Source organism: Marmota monax, unplaced genomic scaffold (genome assembly GCF_021218885.2).
Source record: "Marmota monax isolate L192 unplaced genomic scaffold, Marmota_monax_Labrador192_F-V1.1 WCK01_AAM20220418_F8-fsc00072, whole genome shotgun sequence".
NCBI classification, from domain to species: Eukaryota; Metazoa; Chordata; class Mammalia; order Rodentia; family Sciuridae; genus Marmota; species Marmota monax.
Window position 1 is genome coordinate 1,644,332 of NW_026692356.1, and position 23,875 is coordinate 1,668,206.

Genomic DNA, 23,875 nt, shown 5'->3' on the forward strand with positions numbered 1-23,875 from the left:
AACCAATTTTTGTTCTGTCGATTTTTTCAATTGTTTCTTTTGTTTCAATTTCATTGATTTCAGCTCTGATTTTAATTATTTTTTGTGTTCTACTGCTTTTGGAGTTGATTTGTTCTTCTTTTTCTAGGGCTTTGAGATGTAATGTTAAGTCATTTATTTGTTGACTTTTCTTCTTTTAAGGAATGAACTCCATGCAATGAACTTTCCTCTTAGAACTGCTTTTATAGTATCCCAGAGATTTCAATATGTTGTATCTGTGTTCTCATTCACCTCTAAAAATTTTTGAATCTCCTCTTGATGTCTACTGCAACCCATTGTTCATTCAGTAGCATATTATTTAATCTCCATGTGTTGGAGTGGCTTTTATTTCTTATTTTATCATTTATTTCTAATTTCATTCCATTATGATCTGATAAAATGCAGGGTAGTATCTCTACTTCTTTATATTTTCTAAGAGTTGCTTTGTGGCATAGTATATGGTCTATTTTAGAGAAGGATCTATGTGCTAAGAAGAAAGTATATTCTCTCTTTGAAGGATGAAATATTCTATATATGTCAGTTAAGTCTAAGTTATTGAGTGTATTATTGAGTTCTATAGTTTCTTTGTGCAGCTTTTGTTTAGAACATCTATCTAGTGATGAAAGAGGTGTGTTAAAGTCACCCAAAATTATTCTATTGTGTTCTATTTGACTCTTGAACTTGAGAAGAGTTTGTCTGATGAACATAGACACTCCATTGTTTGGAGCATATATTTTTATAATTGTTAAGTCTTGTTGGTGTATGGTTCCCTTGAAAAGTGTATAGTGTACGTCTTTGTCCTTTTTGATTGACTTTAGCTTGAAGTCTATTTTATCTGATATAAGGATGGAAACCCCTGCTTGCTTCTGCAGTCCATGTGAGTGGTATGATTTTTCCAAGCCTTTCACCTTCAGTCTGTGGATGTCTTTTTCTATGAGATGAGTCTCTTGGAGGCAGCATATTGTTGGATCTTCTTTTTTTATTCAATCTGCTAGTCTATGTCTTTTGATTGGTGAGTTTAGGCCATTAAGATTCAGGCCTAAAAATGAGAGAATATACTTTCTTCTCAGCAGCACATGGATCCTTCTCTAAAATACTGAGACATGATTTGTATTCCCAGACATTTTTGGTATTTAATGTGACTTTGTTTCTCCTCTGATTAGATTTTCCTTTAGTGTAATCCCTCCCTCTGCTGATTTTCATCATTTTTTTTTTCATTTCCTCTTCTTGGAATATTTTGCTGAGGATGTTCTTTAGTGCAGGCTTTCTAGTTGTAAATTCTTTTAACTTTTGTTTATCATGGAGGTTTTTATTTCATCTTCAAATCTAAAGCTTAGTTTTGTTGGATATAAGATTCTTGGTTGCCATCCATTTTCTTTCAGGCTTGGTATATATTGTTCCATGATCTCCTGGCTTTGAGGGTCTGGGTTGAAAAATCTGCTGAGATACGAATTGGTCTCCCCCTATATGTAATCTGATTCTTCTCTCTTGCTGCTTTTAAGATTCTATCTTTATTCTGTATGCTAGGCATTTTCATTATAATGTGCCTTGGTGTAGATCTGTTGTACATTTGGTGTCCTGTAAGTCTCATGTATTTGGTTTTCCAATTCATTCTTCATGCTTGGGAATTTTTTTTAATATTATCTCATTGACGAGATTGTGAATTCCTTTGGTTTGAAACTCTGTGCCTTCCTCTATCCCAATAACTCAGATTTGGTCTTTTGATGATGTTTCATAATTCTTGGATGTTTTGTTCATTGTTTCTTACCATCTTCACTGTGTGATCAACTTTATTTTCCAGATTGTATACTTTGTCTTCATTATCTGACATTCTTTCTTCCAAGTGATCTAGTCTGTTGGTTATGCTTTCTATTGAGTTTTTTGTTTGATTTATTGTATCCTTCATTTCAAGGATTTCTGACTGTTTTTTTTTTTTTTCCCCAGAATGTCTCTCTCGAAGTAATCTTTTGTTACCTGTATTTGCTCTTATCTCTTTGTTGGAGTGAAGAAGTTTTGTCTGTATTTGCTCATTTAGGTCATTCTTTAATTCACAGATCATTTTAACTATGAACCTTCTGAACTTCTTCTCTGACATTTCATCAACTTCTCTGTCCATGGGATGTGTTGTTATAGTATTCTGGTTTGTTTGGGGCACTTTCCTCCCTTGCTTTTTCATGTTGTCTATGAGTCTCCTTTCTTGCAGTGTGGATCTGAGATATTACAGTTTCTTCCTATATTCTTGTAATATCTGTGCAGACTGTCTATACCTCACCTTGATGTTAGGCTTCCAGACCCTACTGGTGTCCCTCAATGTATGCTACTGCATTTGCATCTAAAGGAGGTGGCAGCAATAGCCAAGGTAACTCCAGATAATAGTTAAGGTGCCCCTAAGATGGAAGCAATGTCTTACAGAGATGGGGCTGAAAGGGTGGGCCTCATCCTCTCTTTGGGATGCCTGCTCTGAGATGCAGCTGCTTCTAGACCCTGTCTGCTGTCAAAGTTTGGGCCTACTATGTGGGGAAGGCTATGGCGATGACTGCAGTATCCCAAGATGGAAGTGGGTTAGGCTTGGGCTCCCAGGTGGGGGGTGAGAAGAGGATGAACTCAAACCTACCCTGGACCTGGGTCCTACGCGCAAGTTGGTGTGGATGGATCTGGGCCAGGCCTGGGCTTCTGCAGTAGTCTGCTGGTTGGAAGAGGCTGTCCTGTGCAGGAAGCTGGGCTCTAGCGGGTGTCTGCCCCAAGGGTTGAGGGGTGGACCTGGGCCTACTGTGAGTCTGGATCTGTGGGTCTGGTGTGGATGGTCTGAGCTGGGCTTGGGTTCCACGGGTAGTCTGCTGGTCAGAAGGAATGGTCCTGTGCCAGAGGCTAGGCCCTGGGGTGTCTTTCTCCCGGATAGAGGGGTGGACCTGAGCCTACTGTGAGCCTGGGCCCCACACAGGCCGGTTTGGGTGGATCTGGGCCACAGGGCTCAACCTCCCCCCGTAGTCCACTGGTCGGAAGGGATAGTCCTGTGCCAGAGGCTAGGCTCTAGCTCCTTGCCTGCCCCACTGGTGGAGGGGTGGTCTCCCCACCTACTGTGAGCCTGGGTCCCGCGGGGGCTGGTGTGGGCCGCAGCCCAGCACTGTTTCTTAATAGTTTTTTGCCTTCATCATTCTTTTCTACCAAACACAGTACCCCACACTTATTGTGTGTCAGTAAATAGAGGTTGTCATGTTAGTAATAATGCCAGCATCATCTTTAGGTCATTTTTAGTCTAGTTACATGAAACATAAGAGACAAAAATAAAATTTAAAGAATTTATTTGAGCAAAGAATGATTCATGAATCAGGAAGTACCCAAATCGAAAGGACATGTGGGTTTCACAATAGCAGTCTGAGCATAGAACAAAACACAGAAACAAATTTTTTAAAAACTACTTTATTTGCTATAGCTAAGTGTTGGGTATGGTTGGAAAGGAGGGCCCACATTATAGAATGAATCAGCTAGTTAGCTGTCTGTTATTGGCTGAAGTTCAATTCAAATTTAATCAGTTACAAGGAATGCCTCTAACCTGTTTCAGTTTGCTTACGTAAGGGTCCATGAGCCTTCCAGGTGAAGCAATGACTTCAGTCTAACAGCTTCCTACTTATTTTGCTTCAGCAGGCCCTGTAATGTTATATGGAGTGGCAAGGTTACATTACATCTATATCTCTGGTTATTTAAACATGAAATTAACATGAGAGTCATTCAGTTCAGCAAACAGTTATTAAGACTTATCTATTTGGGCTCCATGTTGTACCTGTGTAGGCCAAGGGAGAAAAAAAAATCACTGGAAACTCAGTTCTTGCCCTGAAAGAGGTCATAATTGGGTGAGGTGGTTCGAGGAGGGTGTTGACTAATAAGACCCAACCCCTGAAAAATTTTCTCCCAGTTATACATTATATGGCCTTATTCTCTGCTTTGTGTTGTATAGATAGTTAAAAAGAAAGAGAGAGATTAGTGGAAAGAAAATTCAGTGTAGGTTATAGCCATTCCAGGCAGCTTGTGAGGTGAAACTTGAGTTTGGACCTTAAAAAATTGACTAAGATTTGGAAATGGAGTTAAGAGAAAATTTTCAGGGGGAGAAGTAGTGTGAGCCATGGCTCATAGGTAAGACCAATCTTTGGAGTATTTAGCAAACAATGAGACATCATAGGTTAGCTCAAAGTGTTTATGTTGGGGAGCACTGGGAAATCATATTAAATATATAGTGTGAAGTCATGTGGAGAGTTACAAATGCCAGGATGAAGGATTTGTAAAACAATAATATGGAGCCTTTGAAGATTTCTGAATAAAGATGTAATTGATGCCTCACAAAAGGCTGAGGCTCAGAGAAACAAGAAGTCAGGATCTAACAAATATATAAGTAAAAAAGGATAAAGGCAAGTAATATGAGGAACTAACATGAACCCTGGATAGCAAGAAAGTCTTATAAGTAACAACATGTATGCCTGAACAGGAACCCCCTTAGAGTCTTTCTTTGGGGAGAGAAATTATTTCCAGCCTTGTACTGACATCTGAATAAACCTTCTAATGGAGATTGGGTTAACCCAAATGAATAGTCAGAGATTTGGAGAAACCCTGATATGATCAAAATGGAGTTTCAGAAAAATGAACTTGTTGTTATTATGATGAACGGATTAGTACAGGGTGAAGCCAGCTGTAGAGGGCCCTTGTAAAATAATTTCAACAAATAAGAAGTGAACTGATAGGGACTTAGACAAAGATTAGAATTGTATTCCTTGAGAGAAATCAATAAATATGAAGAATGAGAGAGAGAGAGAGAGAGAGAGAGAGAGAGAGAGAGAGAGAGAGAGAGAGAGAAAAGAAACATAGAAGTGAAAGGTAGCTCTGAGATTTCAAACCTAGTTACAGAAGGCAAAAGTGGTGCCACAGACTGAGTTGGAAAAGCAAATTGTATGTGAATACAATTTGCTGATTTTCTTCATTCAACCCAATAGAGCTCAATTGGAAACAACATTCACCTCATATGGCCTGTGCTCACCATAGTGAATAATTTGGAATGATGCTAAATCTCATGGAGAGTTTGAAGTGAAGTGTCCACTCCACCCCCTGCTTTGGCTTTTGGTTTTGAGTAGCTTGATTATCAATACTTGGGACACTTCCTAATGTTTAAATAATAGTAGAAACATGTTGAAATGTTGGCAGATAAAATTTTGGTTTTTAGATGGACAATCAGTGTTTTGAAAGGAGATCAGAATTTTAGTATGCAAGAAGGCTACATGTAAGTAATGTCTTTGGTGAGATATTTTGTCCAAATTAGAACGTTCTTAGTATTCAGATTTTATTTTCCAATATGGTTGTGTCACTGAGGTAAAATAGGGTTTAAAACTTACTGGTTTTAAAAATTATTGCAATGCTTAGTTTGAAAAAAAAAAGTCAAATGAGAAGTTTAATAATAAGAACCATTTAACAACTACTATGTGTCAGAAATTATGTTGCTTTATCTGAATTTTTTATTTAATTAACAAATAATCCTAGGAGGTATGTACTTACTTTTATTTTCTTCATTTTCCAATGAAGTAACTGTGACCACAGAGGTTAAGTAAATCACCTAGGATTAATCAAAGTAAGTTAGGGTAGAGCCAGGTTCAGACGTAACATCTAGTATGATTTTGAAGTCCTTATTCTTAGCTGCCATCCTCTGCCTATCTCTTCTGGCTTCAGTGATCAAACAGGGTGATCGTGAATTTTACTAAATCTTTCAGCACTCCACCCATAAAAGATATGATTTCTGTCATGTGTGAAGAAACAACGTTTCATTTATAAAACATGCCACTGAATGTTTAGCAACCTATGTTCTCACACTTCTGGCAATGGATATTTTTACTTGCTGAACTGGGCACAGTGCAATAAAAACTTAAATTTCTAGGAGCTTTATATAAACATATTACAAAGGATTTTGTTGTTGTTGTTCTTGTTCTTGTTCTTGGTTTTTTTTTTTTTTTGCCTTGATAATTTTCTTAAGACCAAGATCCTCCATGAACATCCTAAACCTAGGATGGGGATAAGAAAAATTATTTTACAAATGTTTTAGGAAAAATACAGATATCAGCAAAAACAAAACTGAGAATTCAAATGCTGTTAAAAACAATGACAAAGTATACCTTTGAAAAGATCTGTATATTAAATAAAATTTAAAAATAAATAAGTAGTATCTGTATTTACATATAAATGGTACTTTGCAAGCATCTATTTCTAAATTTATGTTTCTGTGACAGACAAAATGCATGCTAAAGAACTTATATTTTTGTTCACCTGTGAAACTAATGGAAAATTGTTTGTTTGTTCTTCTCACAGCTGAATTTTTATTCCTCTTGTGGGGTGTTTATCTCTGCTATGCAGTGCGGACAGTCCCATCAGCATTTCATGAGCCACGCTATATGGCTGTTGCCGTTCACAATGAGCTCATTATCTCTGCTATATTCCATACAATTAGGCAAGTGATCTGTAGAGCTAGTAAATGATTGTTTTATTTTTCTGATATGTTGCAGTTTAATTTAAATAGAAAAATTGGATAAAATGAATAATGGAAAGATTTAGGAAGGGTGGTGTTTTATAAGTTGACTAATTTGTTCCTGTAATGGCAAATGAATAGTTTTGTTTTTACTCTATTCCTTCTGATATTGCTTTTTTCCCTTTGTTTATTTTGAAGGTTAACTCAATGATATTGCATTATGTTAAACCAGTATAGAATATTGTATATATATGATATTATTTGTTATGAACATATAAAGCAATGAACATATAATTATAAAACAGATATCGATAACCCAACTGTTTTTATTTATATTTCATATAATGGTTTATATTCTCAAAATCCTAACAATCAAATAGACAATTTATGTGTGAATTCTACTGAATTCAAAACAAATGAAAAAAATTGTCTATCCTCTGGGTTATTGTATGCAGTTGGGGTTCTGTCATAATCACATTTTAGCCATGACTTTCTTGGGTAAAAGTGTATACTCCAGGGCTCTTCTCTGTGTTATGCATTCTCTATAGCAGATGAATATGAAGAAAGGTGAAAATGGCATATAATGAAGTGAGCAAAATGACTTATCTTCTGAGAATTTTCCCTTGCTTGATGTTTGAAAATGAAATGAAAATCTGAGGATGGAACAACAACAAAAGAATCCTGTTATTTGAAAAGCAACAAAAAAATGTCATTCAGATGAATGCCTGACAGATATTGAAAGCAAGGATACACTTAAGAAAATTATTAGTAACTTTGAATGTCTTGGCCCTCAGTGGAAAGAGAAAATCCCTTTTCTTTGGTTTCATCTCCTTTGATGGAATTCAGATGTCCCTAGAAATCAGTGAGAATGGGAATCAGGTTGGGGGCAGGAGACTGTGGACTTGTGAGCATTTCCCAGTATGCTTATTTATCACTTTAGTCAGAAAAATACTAACTAGCACCTGTAGGGATGCATGATGCCAGGAGGCACAGGCTATGCTTCTTAAACTTTTCAGTAAAAAGAGAGAGAGAGAGAGAGAGAGAGAGAGAGAGAGAGAGAGAGAGAGATGTCTGTGATCTGACTATCCTGGAAACAGGATTCAGAGAAACTAGGTTCCTAGCTTTGACTTACCTCTCTCAAGAGAGAGTAAAGAGAAACAGAGAAGAGAAAGAGATTAGAAGATGGAAAAAGGATGTGAATGAAAATATGAGATCATAAAGACACAATGGGAGGAATGGTCTTCCTAGAGTTTCAGCATCTGAAAACAGATGCCCTTGGTCCAGAATGTAGGGAGCACCAGAAGACATCATGTCACAGCCCCAGATCTCCAATATACTTTTCATTTCTCAAAGATAAAGACTATTTTCCAAGTGAAGCTGTTTTTTTGTACTTTGTTTCCAGAATGTCAAGCACATGTTTCAAGATCTAACCATCATCTGAATATTTACAAACCTGAGAGAAGACATTATTCCCAATAAGTTTAAATGTCTTCTACTATCAGCATGTGACTATGCAGTACAAAGTGTTTTCCACTTTTGCCCCACATTAAGCTTCTAACTTTGTTAGAAGCAAATTAATTGGCCAAGTTAAATTTGTTCAAATCAGTTACATAGGTATCCTTTTATACATTAGATGTACTCTATTCAGTTTTCACTATCAATTTTTTTTTCAGTAAATGTCAAACTGTAAACTGGTCCAGGTCCTTTCAAAAATAGGCAAGGTAAATTATGCTTTAAATATATATTTTTTAAGTTTAGTAAAATGATAATAGATGGTCATTACACAAAAAAATCATACAATAAAGTTTAAAAGTAAACCTCTTAGTTGGGCCATCTACAGATATGTACTATTAACATATTAGTATGCAAATTTTAGATGTTTTTATATTTATGCCTATATTTATAATAATGTAGTATTTTACAGCCATAAGGGACCAAGGAATTTAAATTATAGTTTAACTCAGTAAATCTGAAAAACATTGATTTGGGGTGGAGTGGGTAGGAAGCAAGTAATAGGCAATGATAATTAAAGAAATCAAGTATGCAGTATGCACAATATCATATTTACGCATGGACTTAATTCATACATGCTATAGTTCCAAAAGTAAGAAGCAATAACATAATAATAATTTAAACCAACTGAGCCTATTTCAGTAAATTTTTTTTTATTTTGTTAATTTTCTTGAATGAAATAATATTAAATAAGGCTTCCAACATCAGAAAAGATATTCTCTATTAATATATCTTCTTTCTTGTCTGTGTAAAATATAAGATTATATGTGTGTATATGTACCTGTGTGTGTGTGTATATAAATAAAACAACTACATATTATATATAGATTTACTTGCATTCTTACCAAATTGTCAAATTACACAAAAAGAGGCTAAAGAACTAAGTGTAAAAGTACAGAAGACCATTTTCCCAGTACGTTCTACTCCTTTGCTTATTTTTAACTACTGCAAAACCTGATTTTTCTCAAGGTATTTCTAGTTATAATTGCAGTAATTTAAAGCTGATTAATTTGAAGGTAATTATTGTCAGTATATTTCAATTACTTTTTTGAAAATTCACTATTTTAGCTTAAAATATATACAACCATCATTTTATATATATATATATATATATATATATATATATATATATATATATATATCTTATATTCTTACAAGCTTCAGAGAGTATGACTTGTTGCTAAGGATGATGACCCTATTTTAATGCTTATAAAAAACTCACATAACACATACAAACAAACTGTGTCAAAAATATGTCATGTATAAGTAAAAATAACCAAGAAAAAAGTATATCATCCATGAACAAAGAGAATGTTAAGTCATATTGAAAGCATATGTAATGTAAGGCCACTGGTCTCAAAAAGAAAAAATTTTCTAATGATATATGAGATAACATAGCATTTTGCACTTCTATATATATTACAAAGTTTGTTTTGTTTACATCTCCAGAAACCTTGGAAAATAACTCCCCATTTTGGATAATTTTTGTACTTCCATTATAGTATGATGTTCTAAAAGGTGAGGAGAAGGTAAAAATAAGGAATAAATCCCCTTAAGAACAATGTTGTTTTAAATATTAATAATATTAATTTAATTAATAAAATTGTCCTGAGTGTGATATAATGCAGATATAAAAGTTAGTTTCTTCCCCTTTTTGCCAATCATATAAATTTGTTTTGTGGTTATGATATCATGAGCATTTTCATAGGCTCTTTACTTTTCAAATTTGATGATGTATATCATTGAAACAAAATTCTAATTCTCTAAATCCAAAGCAGTAAAATCCCATGTTTAGATTTCATGGATTAATAGTAGATAGTATAACATTTGGATGTAATTTTTAAAAACTTACAAAGTAACTCTTGGTTTCTACATAAGGATGAGTCATTAAAACACAGCTTTGGTGAACCTATTAATTTACAAAAATAATCCAAAATTACTAGAGTAGACCTTGGTACTGAATTCCTCCTCTCTGAATCAGAACATAGCTTTACAAGTTCCTCAGTAAAATGATAATTAAATGATACACTTTAAATTATTTAGGACAATATGACAATATAACAACTAAAATTTTTACTTTAAAAGTTTATCTTACCTACCATTAGTATGTTAATTTTCCATTGCCTTATTCAAACTTTTGGGATCACTCACAAAGACACATAACTATCCACTCTTTTTTACCTTAATGCTAGTTAATGTTTTTAACTTATAATATTAGAATCAGGACTTATTTGGAATGTGTGCTATAACTCAAATTTGCTTGAAACCTCCAGTTTGTAACCTACTCTTCTTTTCAATTCATGTCTATTTATTGTTCTAGTTTTGCAGAGTCAATTTACATATACAGTAATAATCTTGGTAAATGTGTAGCACATATGTACGTATATATTCTCTTTCTGATTAATTTCAAATAATAAATAGTGTTTATATCTTATTAATTCAGTAAGGTTACTCAAACCTTTATTCTTCCTGTGATGAAAAGATAATGCTAAAGAAACAGTAAAAAAACACAGTTTTATTTTCTTTTTTAAAATAAACTGAGCAAAAGATTTTGCAAATATCCTAGTGTTTTAAGGAGAAATCTTAATTTTGGATTGCTGACTTCATAATTATCATTTCAGATTTGTTCTTGCCTCAAGACTTCAGTCTTATTGGATGTTGATGCTATATTTTGCACATACTCATTTGACTGTGACAGTCACCATCGGGTTGCTTTTGATTCCAAAGGTATTCTTCTAACATTTTATTTTTCTTGCAAGACAACTATTTTAAAAAAGCATGGAGTTGTTTCTTCTTTTAAAAATATCTCACAACACAGACAAAGGGAAGCATGGAAATTTGCTGGGTACTGTAAAAATAGTTTTTTTTAAAACTCCTTTAGAAACTGGGTATGTTTTCATTTTAGATTTATAAAACATCTTAAATAATTTTAAATGCCTTAATTTATACCAAAATTTATCATCCCTTTCCAAATATTTTTATTTCTACTATTGTTTTAATTATTATGGTTAAATGGCTTTCATTGTAGCTATAACATCAAGATCATATTTTTAAATAACTATTCTAAGAATCCTTCCTCTTTAGATTCATATTCAGAGAAGTATTGTGTTTAAAACATTCAGATATTTTGTTTAAATGGAAATAAATATAAAATTATGTATAGAAGAATCTCAATAATGATAGATTCTGAAAAATCTTATCCAGGTAGCATAATGAGGTGGGGGGAAAAAATGGGCCAGAACTCTGACAACAGGAATTCTGAACTTACGCTACACCATAAACTAGCTATGTGTAATAATGCTAGTCAAGATCTCTTTTATTTACTTTGATCTCTTTGTTTCAGTTTCCATATCTATGACATGATAGCAGTAAAGCTACTTGGAATAAAATAAAATATTGGAGTTTCATGAGAAGATATATTATAAAAATTGGAGAAATACCATTATTTTTCTCTTTTATGCACATAGAAACACAATAATAGAACATTATATGTTTTCTCAGTACTGTACAATATAACATTAGCACAGATAAAACCAGAGTTGTGGTTTGTCTTTCATTGTAGACTTTATATCAGTTCTCACAATTAACTAAAATGTTACATTTAGCCACATTGCAAAGGCCAGTTATAAACAGAACAAAATACCTATTTTATTCCCTACTTGACTTACATTAACTAGACACAGTTTCATGTATTAGTTTGCTACTATAATTTATCTTAATGTTATTGTTAAATTAGAATTTTAATACTTTGCATATCATTATATATCTGTTAGATGGATGGATATTCAGAGTATTCATTCAATAAATAGTTATTGAACTTGAAAGAGAATTGAAAACATATGTTCATACAAGAACCTTGCATATGAATGTTTATAGCAGCATTATTCATAACCCTAAAAATAGAAACAACCCAAATTTCCATCAACTGATAAATGTATAAGTAAAATATGGTATATCCATACAATGGAATATTATTTATCAATAAAAAGAAATGAAATGAAATACTGACACATGCTACAACTTTGACAAACCTTAAAAACATTATGGCAGATTAATAAGCCAGACTCAGAAAGCCACCTATAATATGATCCCATTTATGTTAAATGTCCAGAAGAGGAAAATCTGTAGAGACAGGAAGTAGACCAGAGGTGGCCATAGCAGGGAGAAGGGGGAATAGAGTGATAACTTAATGAGTTTAAGGCTTCTTTGGGGAGTGTTGAAAATATTCTGGGATTAAATAGTGATTGATGATGGTTGTACAACCTGTGAATACACTAACAATTATATACTTTTAAATTGTAAACTTTAATATGTGAATTATATATCAATAAAAAGACAAATTTAATATATTGAGGGGCTTTGGTAGGCACTGTTCTATATCCTTATAATAAGAATAATGAACAGATAAAAGTCTGTGTTCTCATGGAATTTATATTCAGGAGGCAGAATTGGGGGACAGACAAGATTAACAAACAAGACAAATGGATAAAGTCCTAAGGAAAAAATTACATAGCAGGAAGTGCATATATTTGACAAACAACTATTTTTTGGTGGGGGGAGGTGCTGGGGCCTAGCACATTCTAAGCATATTCCTCTACCACTGATTTACATCCCTAACCTCTGTAACCCTTGGTGCTGTTTCTTGAACTCATGACTGTCTCCAAGGTTTTGCTCAAGAAAAAAACAGTCCCATTCTTATAAACAGTCTCCAGCTGGTTTAGATAGTATCCCATGAGACTTTGGATGCCATCATATTCATCATTTATAGCCCAAGTTCATCATGCCTGTGAGTCTCACAAAGGTAGACAGAAGAGGGAAGGAAAGTCTCCATTTCTGAGTCAGTTCCAGTTACAAAACATGAATTATGACTTAAGCCAAGAATTGCTGTTTCACATGTATTTCAGATACATTTTCACCATGCTAGTTGACACTAAGGTATCTCTATATCCCCAATGTTAGTTTTTGGAAAGAATATTTGAACCAATAATAAGCTAGAAGAGAATCCATGTTCTCTGAGCTATTATTTTATTTTCAGCAAATAGTTTTTACATAACTGTTCCTTATTTTACATATTCTTTATGTGTGGCTACATTGCTTTGATTCTTCTTTCTGCTTTCCATCCTTTACCCTACTCATTCTTCCTGATTTTTGCACTTAGAAACAAGTACATGAAGTAAAAAAAAAAATCATATGAAAATAATTAAAATACAAAGAAGGAGGCACTTGAGAATAATAGTGAGCTTGAGGAAAAATGTGTTAATTTCAGTGAATATTTGCATTTATACTTAGATACCATTCACTCCAGAACTCTTTAGGCCAAGAGGATACTGTGCTCCAAAGTGATCTCATGTCTTCTTCTAGATTTCATTGATGACAGAATTGAAACTGGAGTCAGATATCCTGTTTATTTTGAAAGTAACTTTTTTGAGCCTATGTGTAGAATACTGAAAGTTACATCCCTGTTACTAGTAGGTTTTTATGGCCATAGATGAAATAAATCCTCACCTAAGTGAAGCAAAATGACAAACACAGGAGACTTCACTGCTCAAAAAAAAAAAAAAAATCCCAACAATCCAACCAAAAAACCCTCCATCCACCTGCTAGTGAATCTACATTTCTCCTCTTAGGCAACATTTCTTTGGATTCTTCTACTTATTTATATTTTCAAAAAGGCAAGTGGAATAAGTTAATACTGGAAGCCTAGGAAATAAACAAGGGTGGAACTTGGAGTCAAGAGAGGGAGCCAAATGCTAATATTGCCTCACTGAGAGCACCAGCATATAACATGGAAAGCAAAACAAAATATAGCGGCAAATCATTGGAAAGTGTTTAGTGAATGAATTTATCAAACTGAAGAAACGCTGTTCATAATAGCACCTTTAGACTATTATTGTGCTATGTCTACAGTGGGTTAATGCCTACAGTTCATACTGAATATCTATTACAGTTTTCACATTCAAGCAATAATCCACGCGATGATATTGCTACAGAAGCATATGAAGATGAGCTAGACATGGGCCGATCTGGATCCTACCTGAACAGCAGTATCAATTCAGCCTGGAGTGAGCACAGCTTGGATCCAGAGGACATTCGGGTAATGCTGGCCTATCTTCTTTCCTGTTTCAGAGTAGGCCCAGTTAATCCCATTGATACAGGCAAATGTGTGTGGATTGGTGTGTGCATGTACATGTGTGCCTGTGCTCATGTTGGTGTACACAGCATTAGAGAGAAAGAATGCATATATGTGAACTGAAGACATCAAATGCAGAGGTAATTCAGAGATAACATGTATAATTGGAAAGTATATGCTATTTCAACTCTTACAGTAGCCTGGGAAAATTTTATATTTTTGACGTGACTTATAGGCAGTCATGATGAAGAACTGATTATCCATGTTCTAAAATATTAGTTTGTAACAACCTGCTAATGGAAAAGTAGGATATACCTGTGACCAGAGAAACTGAACTGGATTATTTAAAATGATATGTGATAACATATCAGCATCTGAAGGAAGAAGGTGCCCTTTAGCAGTCTATGAACTGTTGACCCTTAAAGCTAATCTAGCATCACGTAGAACTTCATCAAATGGCAATATGGTGCTTCCAACATTATTATGGAGTATGGCTCATCAGTAGTAGATAGTATGTTGTATTTTCTTATGGTCCTGGTTCAGCTTTGTCCACACAAATTGAAAGTTCAAAATCCTTGCTCTGTGAAGGAAGGGTAGAATTCATGAGTTCATGTCTTAAAGTTCAAATTTTATGTAAAACAAAACACAAAATAATTAGAAGGTAGAAATGAGGAGAAAATTGATAAGCACAGATGTTAACAAAAGTTGTAGAGCAATTTCCCTAAAGAACTTAAGCTTATTGACTTCTAATACCATTCAGTGAAATTGGCAAAAACACTCCATTGAATACCTTTTTGAATTTGCTCTTGTTTTGGCAGGATGAGCTAAAGAAACTGTATGCCCAGTTAGAAATATATAAAAGGAAGAAGATGATTACAAATAATCCCCACCTCCAGAAAAAGCGGTGCTCGAAGAAGGGCTTAGGCCGTTCCATCATGAGGCGCATCACTGAGATTCCAGAGACTGTCAGCAGACAGTGTTCCAAAGAAGACAAGGACATGGCAGACCACAGCATGGCCAAAAGTACAGCCCTCGTCAGGAAGAACCCACCAGAGCCTTCAGGTAATACAGGGAAACCCAAGGAGGAGTCCCTGAAAAACAGAGTCTTCTCAATCAAGAAATCCCACAGCACTTATGACCATGTCAGAGACCAACCAGAAGAGTCCAATAGCCTACCAACAGAAAACCAAGAAGAGGAGGCTACAGAAAATTCCACACTGGAATCTCTCTCAAGTAAAAAACTAACACAAAAACTGAAAGAAGACAGTGAGGCTGAGTCTACAGAGTCAGTGCCTTTGGTGTGTAAGTCAGCAAGTGCTCACAACCTCAGCTCAGAGAAGAAGCCTGGGCACCCACGAACATCTATGTTACAAAAGTCTCTTAGTGTCATAGCAAGTGCCAAGGAGAAGACTCTTGGATTAGCTGGGAAAACCCAAACATCAAGTGTAGAAGAACGTGCTAAATCTCAGAAACCTCTGCCAAAAGATAAAGAGACAAACAGGAAGTGCTCAAATTCAGATAACATGGAGACTAAAGATCCTGTCCCCCCAAACTCCAGTTATCTGGAGGAACTGAGAAAGCCTCAGAAATCTGGGATTATGAAACAACAAAGGGTTAATCCCACTACTGCCAGTTCTGACCTGAGCCCAGGCACCACCCAGATGAAGGGCAACTTTGACATTGGGGAAGTGTGCCCATGGGAGATTTATGACCTGACCTCTGGTCCTGTGCCTTCAGAAACAAAAGCTCAAAAACACGTGTCTATCGCGGCTTCTGAAATGGAAAAAAATCCAACATTTTCCTTGAAGGAGAAAGCCCACCACAAGCCTAAGGCAGCTGAAGGCTGTCAGCAATCCAGTCAGAAGAGCATAGATAAGGCCGAGGTGTGCCCTTGGGAAATCCAAGATCAGTCTTTTTTTGAAGATGAAAAACATTTGATTTCCAAGACTACAGTTCTCCCAGGGAGAGCCAAAGATGAGAATGGAGGTCAGCACCGTGCAGCCACTGTGCGTGCTGGGCAATACGAGGAACTGCCCCCCAAAGTCATGGCTTCAAAAATAGAGAATGAAAATCTCAACCAAATGCGAGACCAGGAAAAGAAATCTTTCTCTGTGGAAAATGCGCCTGGTTCCTGTAACTCAAGTAAAAACTCCCAACAACCGTTAACATCACGAGCTGAGGTGTGTCCTTGGGAGTTTGAGGCCCCCAGTCAACTAAATACTGAAAGAAGTGTAACTTTACCAGCCTCTTCTGCTTTGAGTGCAAATAAGATAGCTGGGCCTCGAAAATAACGAGGTAGTATCCCCAGGAAGAAAAGAAAGAAGAAAATCCCAATGTGATATAAGACAGAAGATCTAAGAATCAAAAATTCCCAGAGTATTTTGTCAGTCAAGGGAAATATGACAGATAGTGAGGGGAGGTGAAAGGCAAGGGCTGAAGACGACTAGGACAGGTCCAGAATGTCACAATGCAGAAGTCAGCCTTCAGCAGAAGAGAGTCCTCCCCTGGTAAACTAAGAAAATTTTTCATTTCAGCACATTTAAGGGAATGCCCTCAACATCCACCCCAATCCATCTTTCCTCATGGGACTTTGAAGATCCTAAGCAAGATGAGCAAGGAGACAGAAGATGTATTATTTTGGCAAAGAGGAAAAAGTTTTAGATAGATATATATGTCAAATTCTAAGTAGCTGACTGAAAAGACCTTACTTTACCTATTTAACCTTGATAGCACTGCTAACTTAATGCATCCCAAAAATACCTTTTATATTAATGATTGCTCTCATTTTATTAAAATGTATGTTTCAGTACATTGTTGTGTCTCATATTCAAGCATTCCAGATTGTATAATTTTTGCAAATAACTTTGATATTATGTGACACAACACATTTATGCAATCTGCAGCTACTCGATTGTTATTGCAACTTACAGAATACCTGCTATCAACTTTAGTTGATTCTTGAAGTACAGTAAGCTTTCTCTGGCTTAAGAAGCCATAACAGTTATGATAAAAACCTTTAGTTTGGGCTGTGGTTTATATATTGTGAATTTGGATTTGACTCTATTATTTCACATCATGGTTTGTTATACAGTCTTAATCAGGGTTTTTTATACAAGTTGAGTTACTTATTTTGCACTTGTTAGGACTTAGAAGGTTTATTATTATTGGAGATCAAGTGGTCCTACTTAGTCATGTCTCAATAAGTTAAGGACAACTTATCCATTGTTTGTTCAAAGTCAGAGTCATTCCAATTACTTGTCCCTTTTACTCTTTCAGTATTTCATACTTAGCAACATTTCCTAAGGAAGAAGCTAAGAGTGAGAAAAATATACTGTGCATTATTATTACCACTGGAAAGGGAAGACTCTAGGAATGATGAGAATTATAGCATTAATACACATAGATCCAGGAAATTTGCCTTCAAAGTGAAGACAGAACAATAGCTCCTAATAGCACTTTCAAGGGATTATTTTTTTAAAGAGAAAAATTAATGATAGCATCAATATCATTAAATGGATATATTTTATTATGCATACTGAAAATATATTTTAAATTACCTTAAACTATTTATTCTCATAAAATTTTATTCATTGCTTCAACTAGGGATAGAACTTGCTGGGCTCAAATCCCAAAGAGGGTTTATAACCTGATTTATTCAAAGATCATAAGGTGGTATGGATTCTTCATTCTAGAAACCTTCAAGTCCTGCAAATTGCCCTTGCAAGCCACCTTACTCAAAATGAAAAGCCTAATATTATTTGCAAGGCAAAACAGCCTGCAAAGCATATCTTACAAAACTTACTGCATTCCACACTGATCTCTTCGCATGAAAATCCTAAACTGCTGACTTCACCCTACTGATGTGATCATGCAGTGAGATTCCAAAGCTCAGTCTCATTTTATTTAAAGGTGAATCACTTAAAAATAGAGCTCAGACTTTGCTTTATCTCACTCTAAACACTGAAGTATCAATTGCTTATTTGGCCAGGATATTTCCAACCTAAATAACTGCTTTCCATATCATAAGCAGCAAGGGAAACATGCTAGGAGGTTAAAAGATGGGAAAAAAGAGTCAGAAGGTGGATTTAAGGCTTTTTCTTAGAGAATTTTATCTGCAGCAGAAGGTAAAAACAGAATTCTCTGTGTCCACCATCAACATTTTCTCAGTGATTTCATTCAAGAGTATGCGAGCATGTGGCCCTTTTACAAAGCTGTGTGTGAATCTCCCTCACCCATTTGCTTGCTTTGTGCAATACTCAGGTTGGTGGGGTAGGTACGAAGAGCTATAGAAATTCTATTTTAAAGTGTTGCCTTCATTTCTTTCTTTCATCCCTTCCTTTTTAGTCACCCAATCTTCCTACCTTTTTGAAGTTCCTAGAATACTACTTTAAGGTTTATTTGTGAACTTGTTTTTGAGTTTCTAGACCCACATACATGTTTCACTTACGTCTGAGATTTCTTAGCATTTGATTCATTTTTGAGAATTAAGCAGTGACTTTTATTGCACTTCAGGATGATCCTGCTAGACACACGGCTTAATGAAAACTTGCCAAATTATACCTTAGTGACATTCTACAGACCATAGATTATTCTCTACCAGCATAGAATGGTGAAAATGCCTAGGGTCTTTCCTAGAGTTTCATTGCCATTATTAATCACCAAGAGAAGTTGAAATTTACAATTCTGGAGGATATTTTCCCAGGCTGATTACAATAAAAAAGTGAATAAACACTATTAGAGTCTCACAAACATTTGTTAGGTTGTCCTTCTCAATGCATGTGCAGGCTGCATCCTGTCCTTGTTTTTATGCCAGGGTTTATAAATAAGTAGATTTATATCAATCTTAATAGAACTGTATATTTTATGCAAGAATTAAATGCTTTACGACATGAATTATAACCCATTGTAAACTTTGGTGGAAATATGGATTTGACACTCGACAGTTCTCTTGTATTTGCTTCCTAGGTTTCTGCATGCAAGTGATGACAGGTAGGACTGAAAAAACACTGCCTTTGACTTCTAGCATTTAGCAACTGAGAGTTGTAGCGTCAACAAAGCTGTAAGTCTCTTCACTTAATCTGTGGTTCTTCTGAAGCTATTATCTGAAACCTACAGCATCCCACCATGAGATATTTGGTAAATTTATGTCGTGATGTGTTGCAGCATGTAAATAATTATAACTTCTCTGCAATAAAACATATTTATATGAAAGTGATTTATGGTGATTTGTGTGTTCATCCGTCAGGAAGTAAATTTATTTTACCCAACTCACTTTAGAAAGAATTCCACATAGATCTTTGGTTTGGGTACTCTGAGGCACATATTGCCTTATCTTGCCTATCTAGAGAAACAAGTGATTAGCCAAATGTGGTCTCAAACATACAGGTAATCATTTGGCACCATTAAAACCCATTAGGACTAGTGGTATTGATTTAAGAAAGTTCTGCCCAAATAGGAACTAATTCAGCTGACTTTTTGTTGTTGGTGGTGGTGGTGGCTTATTCTGCAAACATAGCAGGCATTCTGTTAAGCAATGATGATACAAAGAAAAATGAGACCTCCAAGAACATTCAGACCCATAAAAGTACCCAGTGCCTGGTAGGATAATACACAGATGAGCATAAGTAAGTCAAAGAGTTAGGGAGTTCATGTTCACTGGGATTAAATTCTGCAAAGGCATCAGGTATGAAGGGGAGCACATAAGGCTAAAGATGACTGCACCCAGCCTTGCTTGCCAGGCTTCAGTTAACTGAAACTTCATGCCATCATACTGGCTGCTATCAAAAAGCTTTCAACAGAGGCATAATCAAGTTGTGTATTAGAAGGATCATTTTGGGAGCATCCCAGAAATGTATTGAAATGGAAAGACACTACAAGTAACTCGGCCAGTTGGAATACTAGCATGACAGTCACAGTAAGGAAGCCTAAGGGCGAGAGGGAAAGATTGCTGTTTACTTCATCAAAATCACATCTTCTAATGAGTTTACTATTTTGTGATACTCTTGTGATGTGAGGAAAATCAGAATACTTAGATAATTAATGACAACTATCATATTTGTTGACATTTTGGCTTATTTCAAAAATTAAAAACCCTCTCTGAAGACATACCTCATCCCATCTGCTTATGAGAAATGTGTAGAATAGGAGCCCAGGTTCATGCTAGGAAAAGCCTTGAAACTAAACTGGGCTGGGAAAGGAAAGAGCCACAAGGGTGCGTTGCAGTATGGACTTCAGTGCCTATCTGGAAATGGTAATTTTCCAAAGCATCTCCAGAAAGAGAAACAGGAATGAAAAGAGGGAGGAGGAGGGAGCTGCCTTTCCTACCTAATCCCTGCACCCGTTTCCTTAAATGAAGCATAGCCATTGCTGTTTCCCATCTGTTTATATTGCGCGAACCCGATGAATAGAACTCTTGTAGAATCTGTGGCTACAGCTCTTTGAGCACCCTGAAAGGGCTAACACAAAATTATTTGGGGATTAACAAAGCATGAAAGTTAAGTCTGCTGTAGGTTCTCCTGTGAGGAGGAAGATACAGGCTTTTCAGTTACTGGTCGAATTGTTCAGTTGATGTCTGTATTTTTCATACATATTCATAGTGCTAGTCATTGTCTTGGTTCTAAATTTAGAAACTTTTTGTTAAAAAATGCCTAAGAGAAATAAATCTAACAGAAATTTACTTTATCATACAAAAATTAATAATGTAAACCTACTGTTCAAAACAATGCAAAGTTAAGATTTTCTTTATTTCAGCATATTCCATTCTTTTTCTCTGAATAGTTATGAAGACAAAAATAATATTTGTTCAATTTGGGCTATTTTCTCTTCAAACATTTGTTTCTAGGAAAGCATAAGGGCCAAGTTCAAGCAATTTGAATGTTCTAATTTAGTGTTAACTGGTTAGAAGTCAGATAATGAAATGTAAGAATTGGTTTATATTTTTGCTCTCTATTCTTGTGCTGTAAAAATAATAGATTGCCAGAAACAAACTGTCTGATTAAATAGAAATGGAAAATGAGATATAAAAATGGGAAAGATCTAATGCTACGCAGTAGTCATCTTCCTAGAAAGAAAAATAAATTAAGCACAAATAAAAAGTTCATTCGAGTTCTCACAGAACATACTCCTATTTTAATTCAATCAGCAACAGGAAGGGGGGTGATGCCCTCTTTTATGCATACAAGAAGATTATACAGCTTTCTCCAGACAGTCCCAGGGATTTCATCCTTCCATGCCTTTTGTATTTGCTCTTTGGTTCACTTGAAACTCTCCCCTCCTCTCCCTATCAGCATCTTATGTCTACTTCAATACAAGAGTGATCATATATTTTATCATACAAAGAAAACTGTTGAGAGTAAAAGTGCAGTATTAAAAATCACATCTGGACAACAGCAGATCCTGAGCTATCCCAGGCAACCTCTGGGATGTTTATTTGTTTGCCATATTTATGGAGCGACACAAATGCCCCTGCTACCTCTATGGAGCTTTTCCCAGTGCCCCAAGTCAGGAGGATTCCATAGGGCACACCACAGAAACTTGTTTTAAAATCCATTACTGCATTAGCTTGAAATTGAGTTACATACTCCTCTCAAGTAGTTCCTAAACCAAGAGCTCCTTGACAGCAAGAAATTGTCTCACTCATTGATATGTCCCCAGTCTCATGTAGTGTGCTTTTCTATGAGTTCAATAAATATTTTCTAAATTGCAATTATTGATTATTATTCATTTCTTAAAATATGCTTAAAGAGAAAGAGATTCTTACTGTAGCATTTCTAAAATGTTGAACATTAACTGGTCTTCCATATCAATTCTGGAAGTTCCTGGAAAATCCACAGATTATGTCTACATTAATTGTAACTCTCCTGTTTTGTAAGTGTTGATTTGCCTTCATAAGGGAGAAGTCTAAGGTTTAAGCCATAGCCTAGTTTTTCAGAGCTATAAAATATATTTTCATATGTCTAAGAAATATTTAATGAAGCTATAGGAACTTGATCTTAGTTATTAGAACATTTTCTAGAAAAATTGACTAAAGCATTTTCTAAAGCATTGGCTAGGACTATATAAAACGTCTACATAAAGATATATTCTCATGCTAGGCTGTCACATATTTCTGAAAAATGAGACATTTAGTTTGAACAAATAATATATTTAACTTGAATTTCTCATCCATATGTTTATAACTTTGTTATACAGAATGCTATGTAGAAGTAGTCATGATATGCATGCATATATTATATGTATTCCATGGGGGAACTGAAATATATAGGTTACATGTAAATATATATACACATACAACTGGTTGATAATTGGAAAATTATATAAAAGACATCACAATTTACCATATAACATATTAAAATGTTATAAAAACATTTTCTTAAGACTTGAAGCTATAAAAAGGTATAGTGAATAATTTAATGAATTATTACGGATTATTTATTCATAAATTATTAATAATTTATGAGTTCATCCCTCTGCTTCTTAAAATACTTGTTACATACAATAAATAAGGAACACTGGATTTATTATTATCCTCAGGACAAATCTTGTATCAGAAAAATGTAAATAAATAAGGATTGAAGCAAAGTTGGAGAGTAGCCTTTTGTTCTTGGCACATGAGAAAACTGGAAAAAAAAAGTTTATTAAGGAACACCAAGTTCCAAACCTCAGCCTCAGAACCACTTGAATACAAACAAGTCTATCCCAGAACCATTTTCTGGAAACTAAGGCTTTATTCAAGTACACATAGGCAACATCGCTTTTTACAGCCCCTTGTAAAGATGCAAGAAAACATCTATTTCTCAACTCTGAAAGAATCCTACCTCTGCAGTCACATGCAGTTGTGTACCTTCCCAAAAGATTAGGGATCTAGGAAGCATCAAATGTATGGAAGATGATATGTCATGAGCTTTGTAATGTTTTGAACAACCAATAAAAAAAAAAAAAAAGAAAAGCCAAAACAAAGCATGCCTTCTCTTTCTTTAGCAACTACTTGCTTTTGTTATATTTCTAGACATTTTAATGAGTAAGTTTAAAAACACATGAAACAATTCAATTTAAATGCACATAGGAACAAGTTGTAAAACAAATCTTAAAAGGCTATATTGGGAGGTATTCCATACCTATTTTATAATATGTAAAAATTGTGGTAATTGCTGCTGATATCAAAGAGTAATGTATAGAGAAGTAATGGGATGCAATGTTTTGTTTGAGAAAGTATTAACTTCCCATTTTACATTTTTTACCTGAACAATCAGGTTTGAATGAGATGGCATCTCAGGACCCTTGTAGTTCTATGACTAACATCACATGTGCATGCGCAGGTGTGAGTGTTTTTGTGTGTGTGTGTGTGTGTGTGTGTGAGAGAGAGAGAGAGAGAGAGAGAGAGAGAGAAATTTCACTTCAGGTTAAATTGCTTTGCTAGAATGAATACAGCTAAGCAACTCCTTCACACCTAGTAAACCTTTGGAAAAATTTAAATAAGTTAAAGAAATATATCACACACATGAAAAAGAGCAGAGAATGATGAATAGCCTTCAGGCCCCCATTGAAGTTTATATATTTTTTATTAAGATATAGAGTTCCCTGAGGTTCTGGAAAAAAAGTTGTGGGAAAGTATTTCAGAAGCAAAATGAAGCCAGGCTCAGGCCTGAATCAGAAGCAGACAGCAGTTTGCTTTCCAGATCCTCTTTGCTGAATTTCTCACTATGATTCAGTCTTTG

General features: G+C 35.0%; 1 protein-coding gene across 1 annotated transcript in view; it reads left to right on the forward strand.

The window, feature by feature from the left end:
• Gpr158 (G protein-coupled receptor 158) overlaps nucleotides 1–18,132 on the forward strand; it is a 435,003-nt gene extending 416,871 nt beyond the window's left edge. The window contains exons 8-11 of the mRNA XM_058578605.1: nucleotides 6,361–6,499; nucleotides 10,651–10,756; nucleotides 13,977–14,123; nucleotides 14,978–18,132. Coding sequence (XP_058434588.1) covers nucleotides 6,361–6,499; nucleotides 10,651–10,756; nucleotides 13,977–14,123; nucleotides 14,978–16,450 — 1,865 coding nt within the window. The 3' untranslated portion in view covers nucleotides 16,451–18,132. The remainder of the gene's footprint in view (nucleotides 1–6,360; nucleotides 6,500–10,650; nucleotides 10,757–13,976; nucleotides 14,124–14,977) is intronic.
• The last annotated feature ends 5,743 nt before the right edge of the window (nucleotides 18,133–23,875 follow it).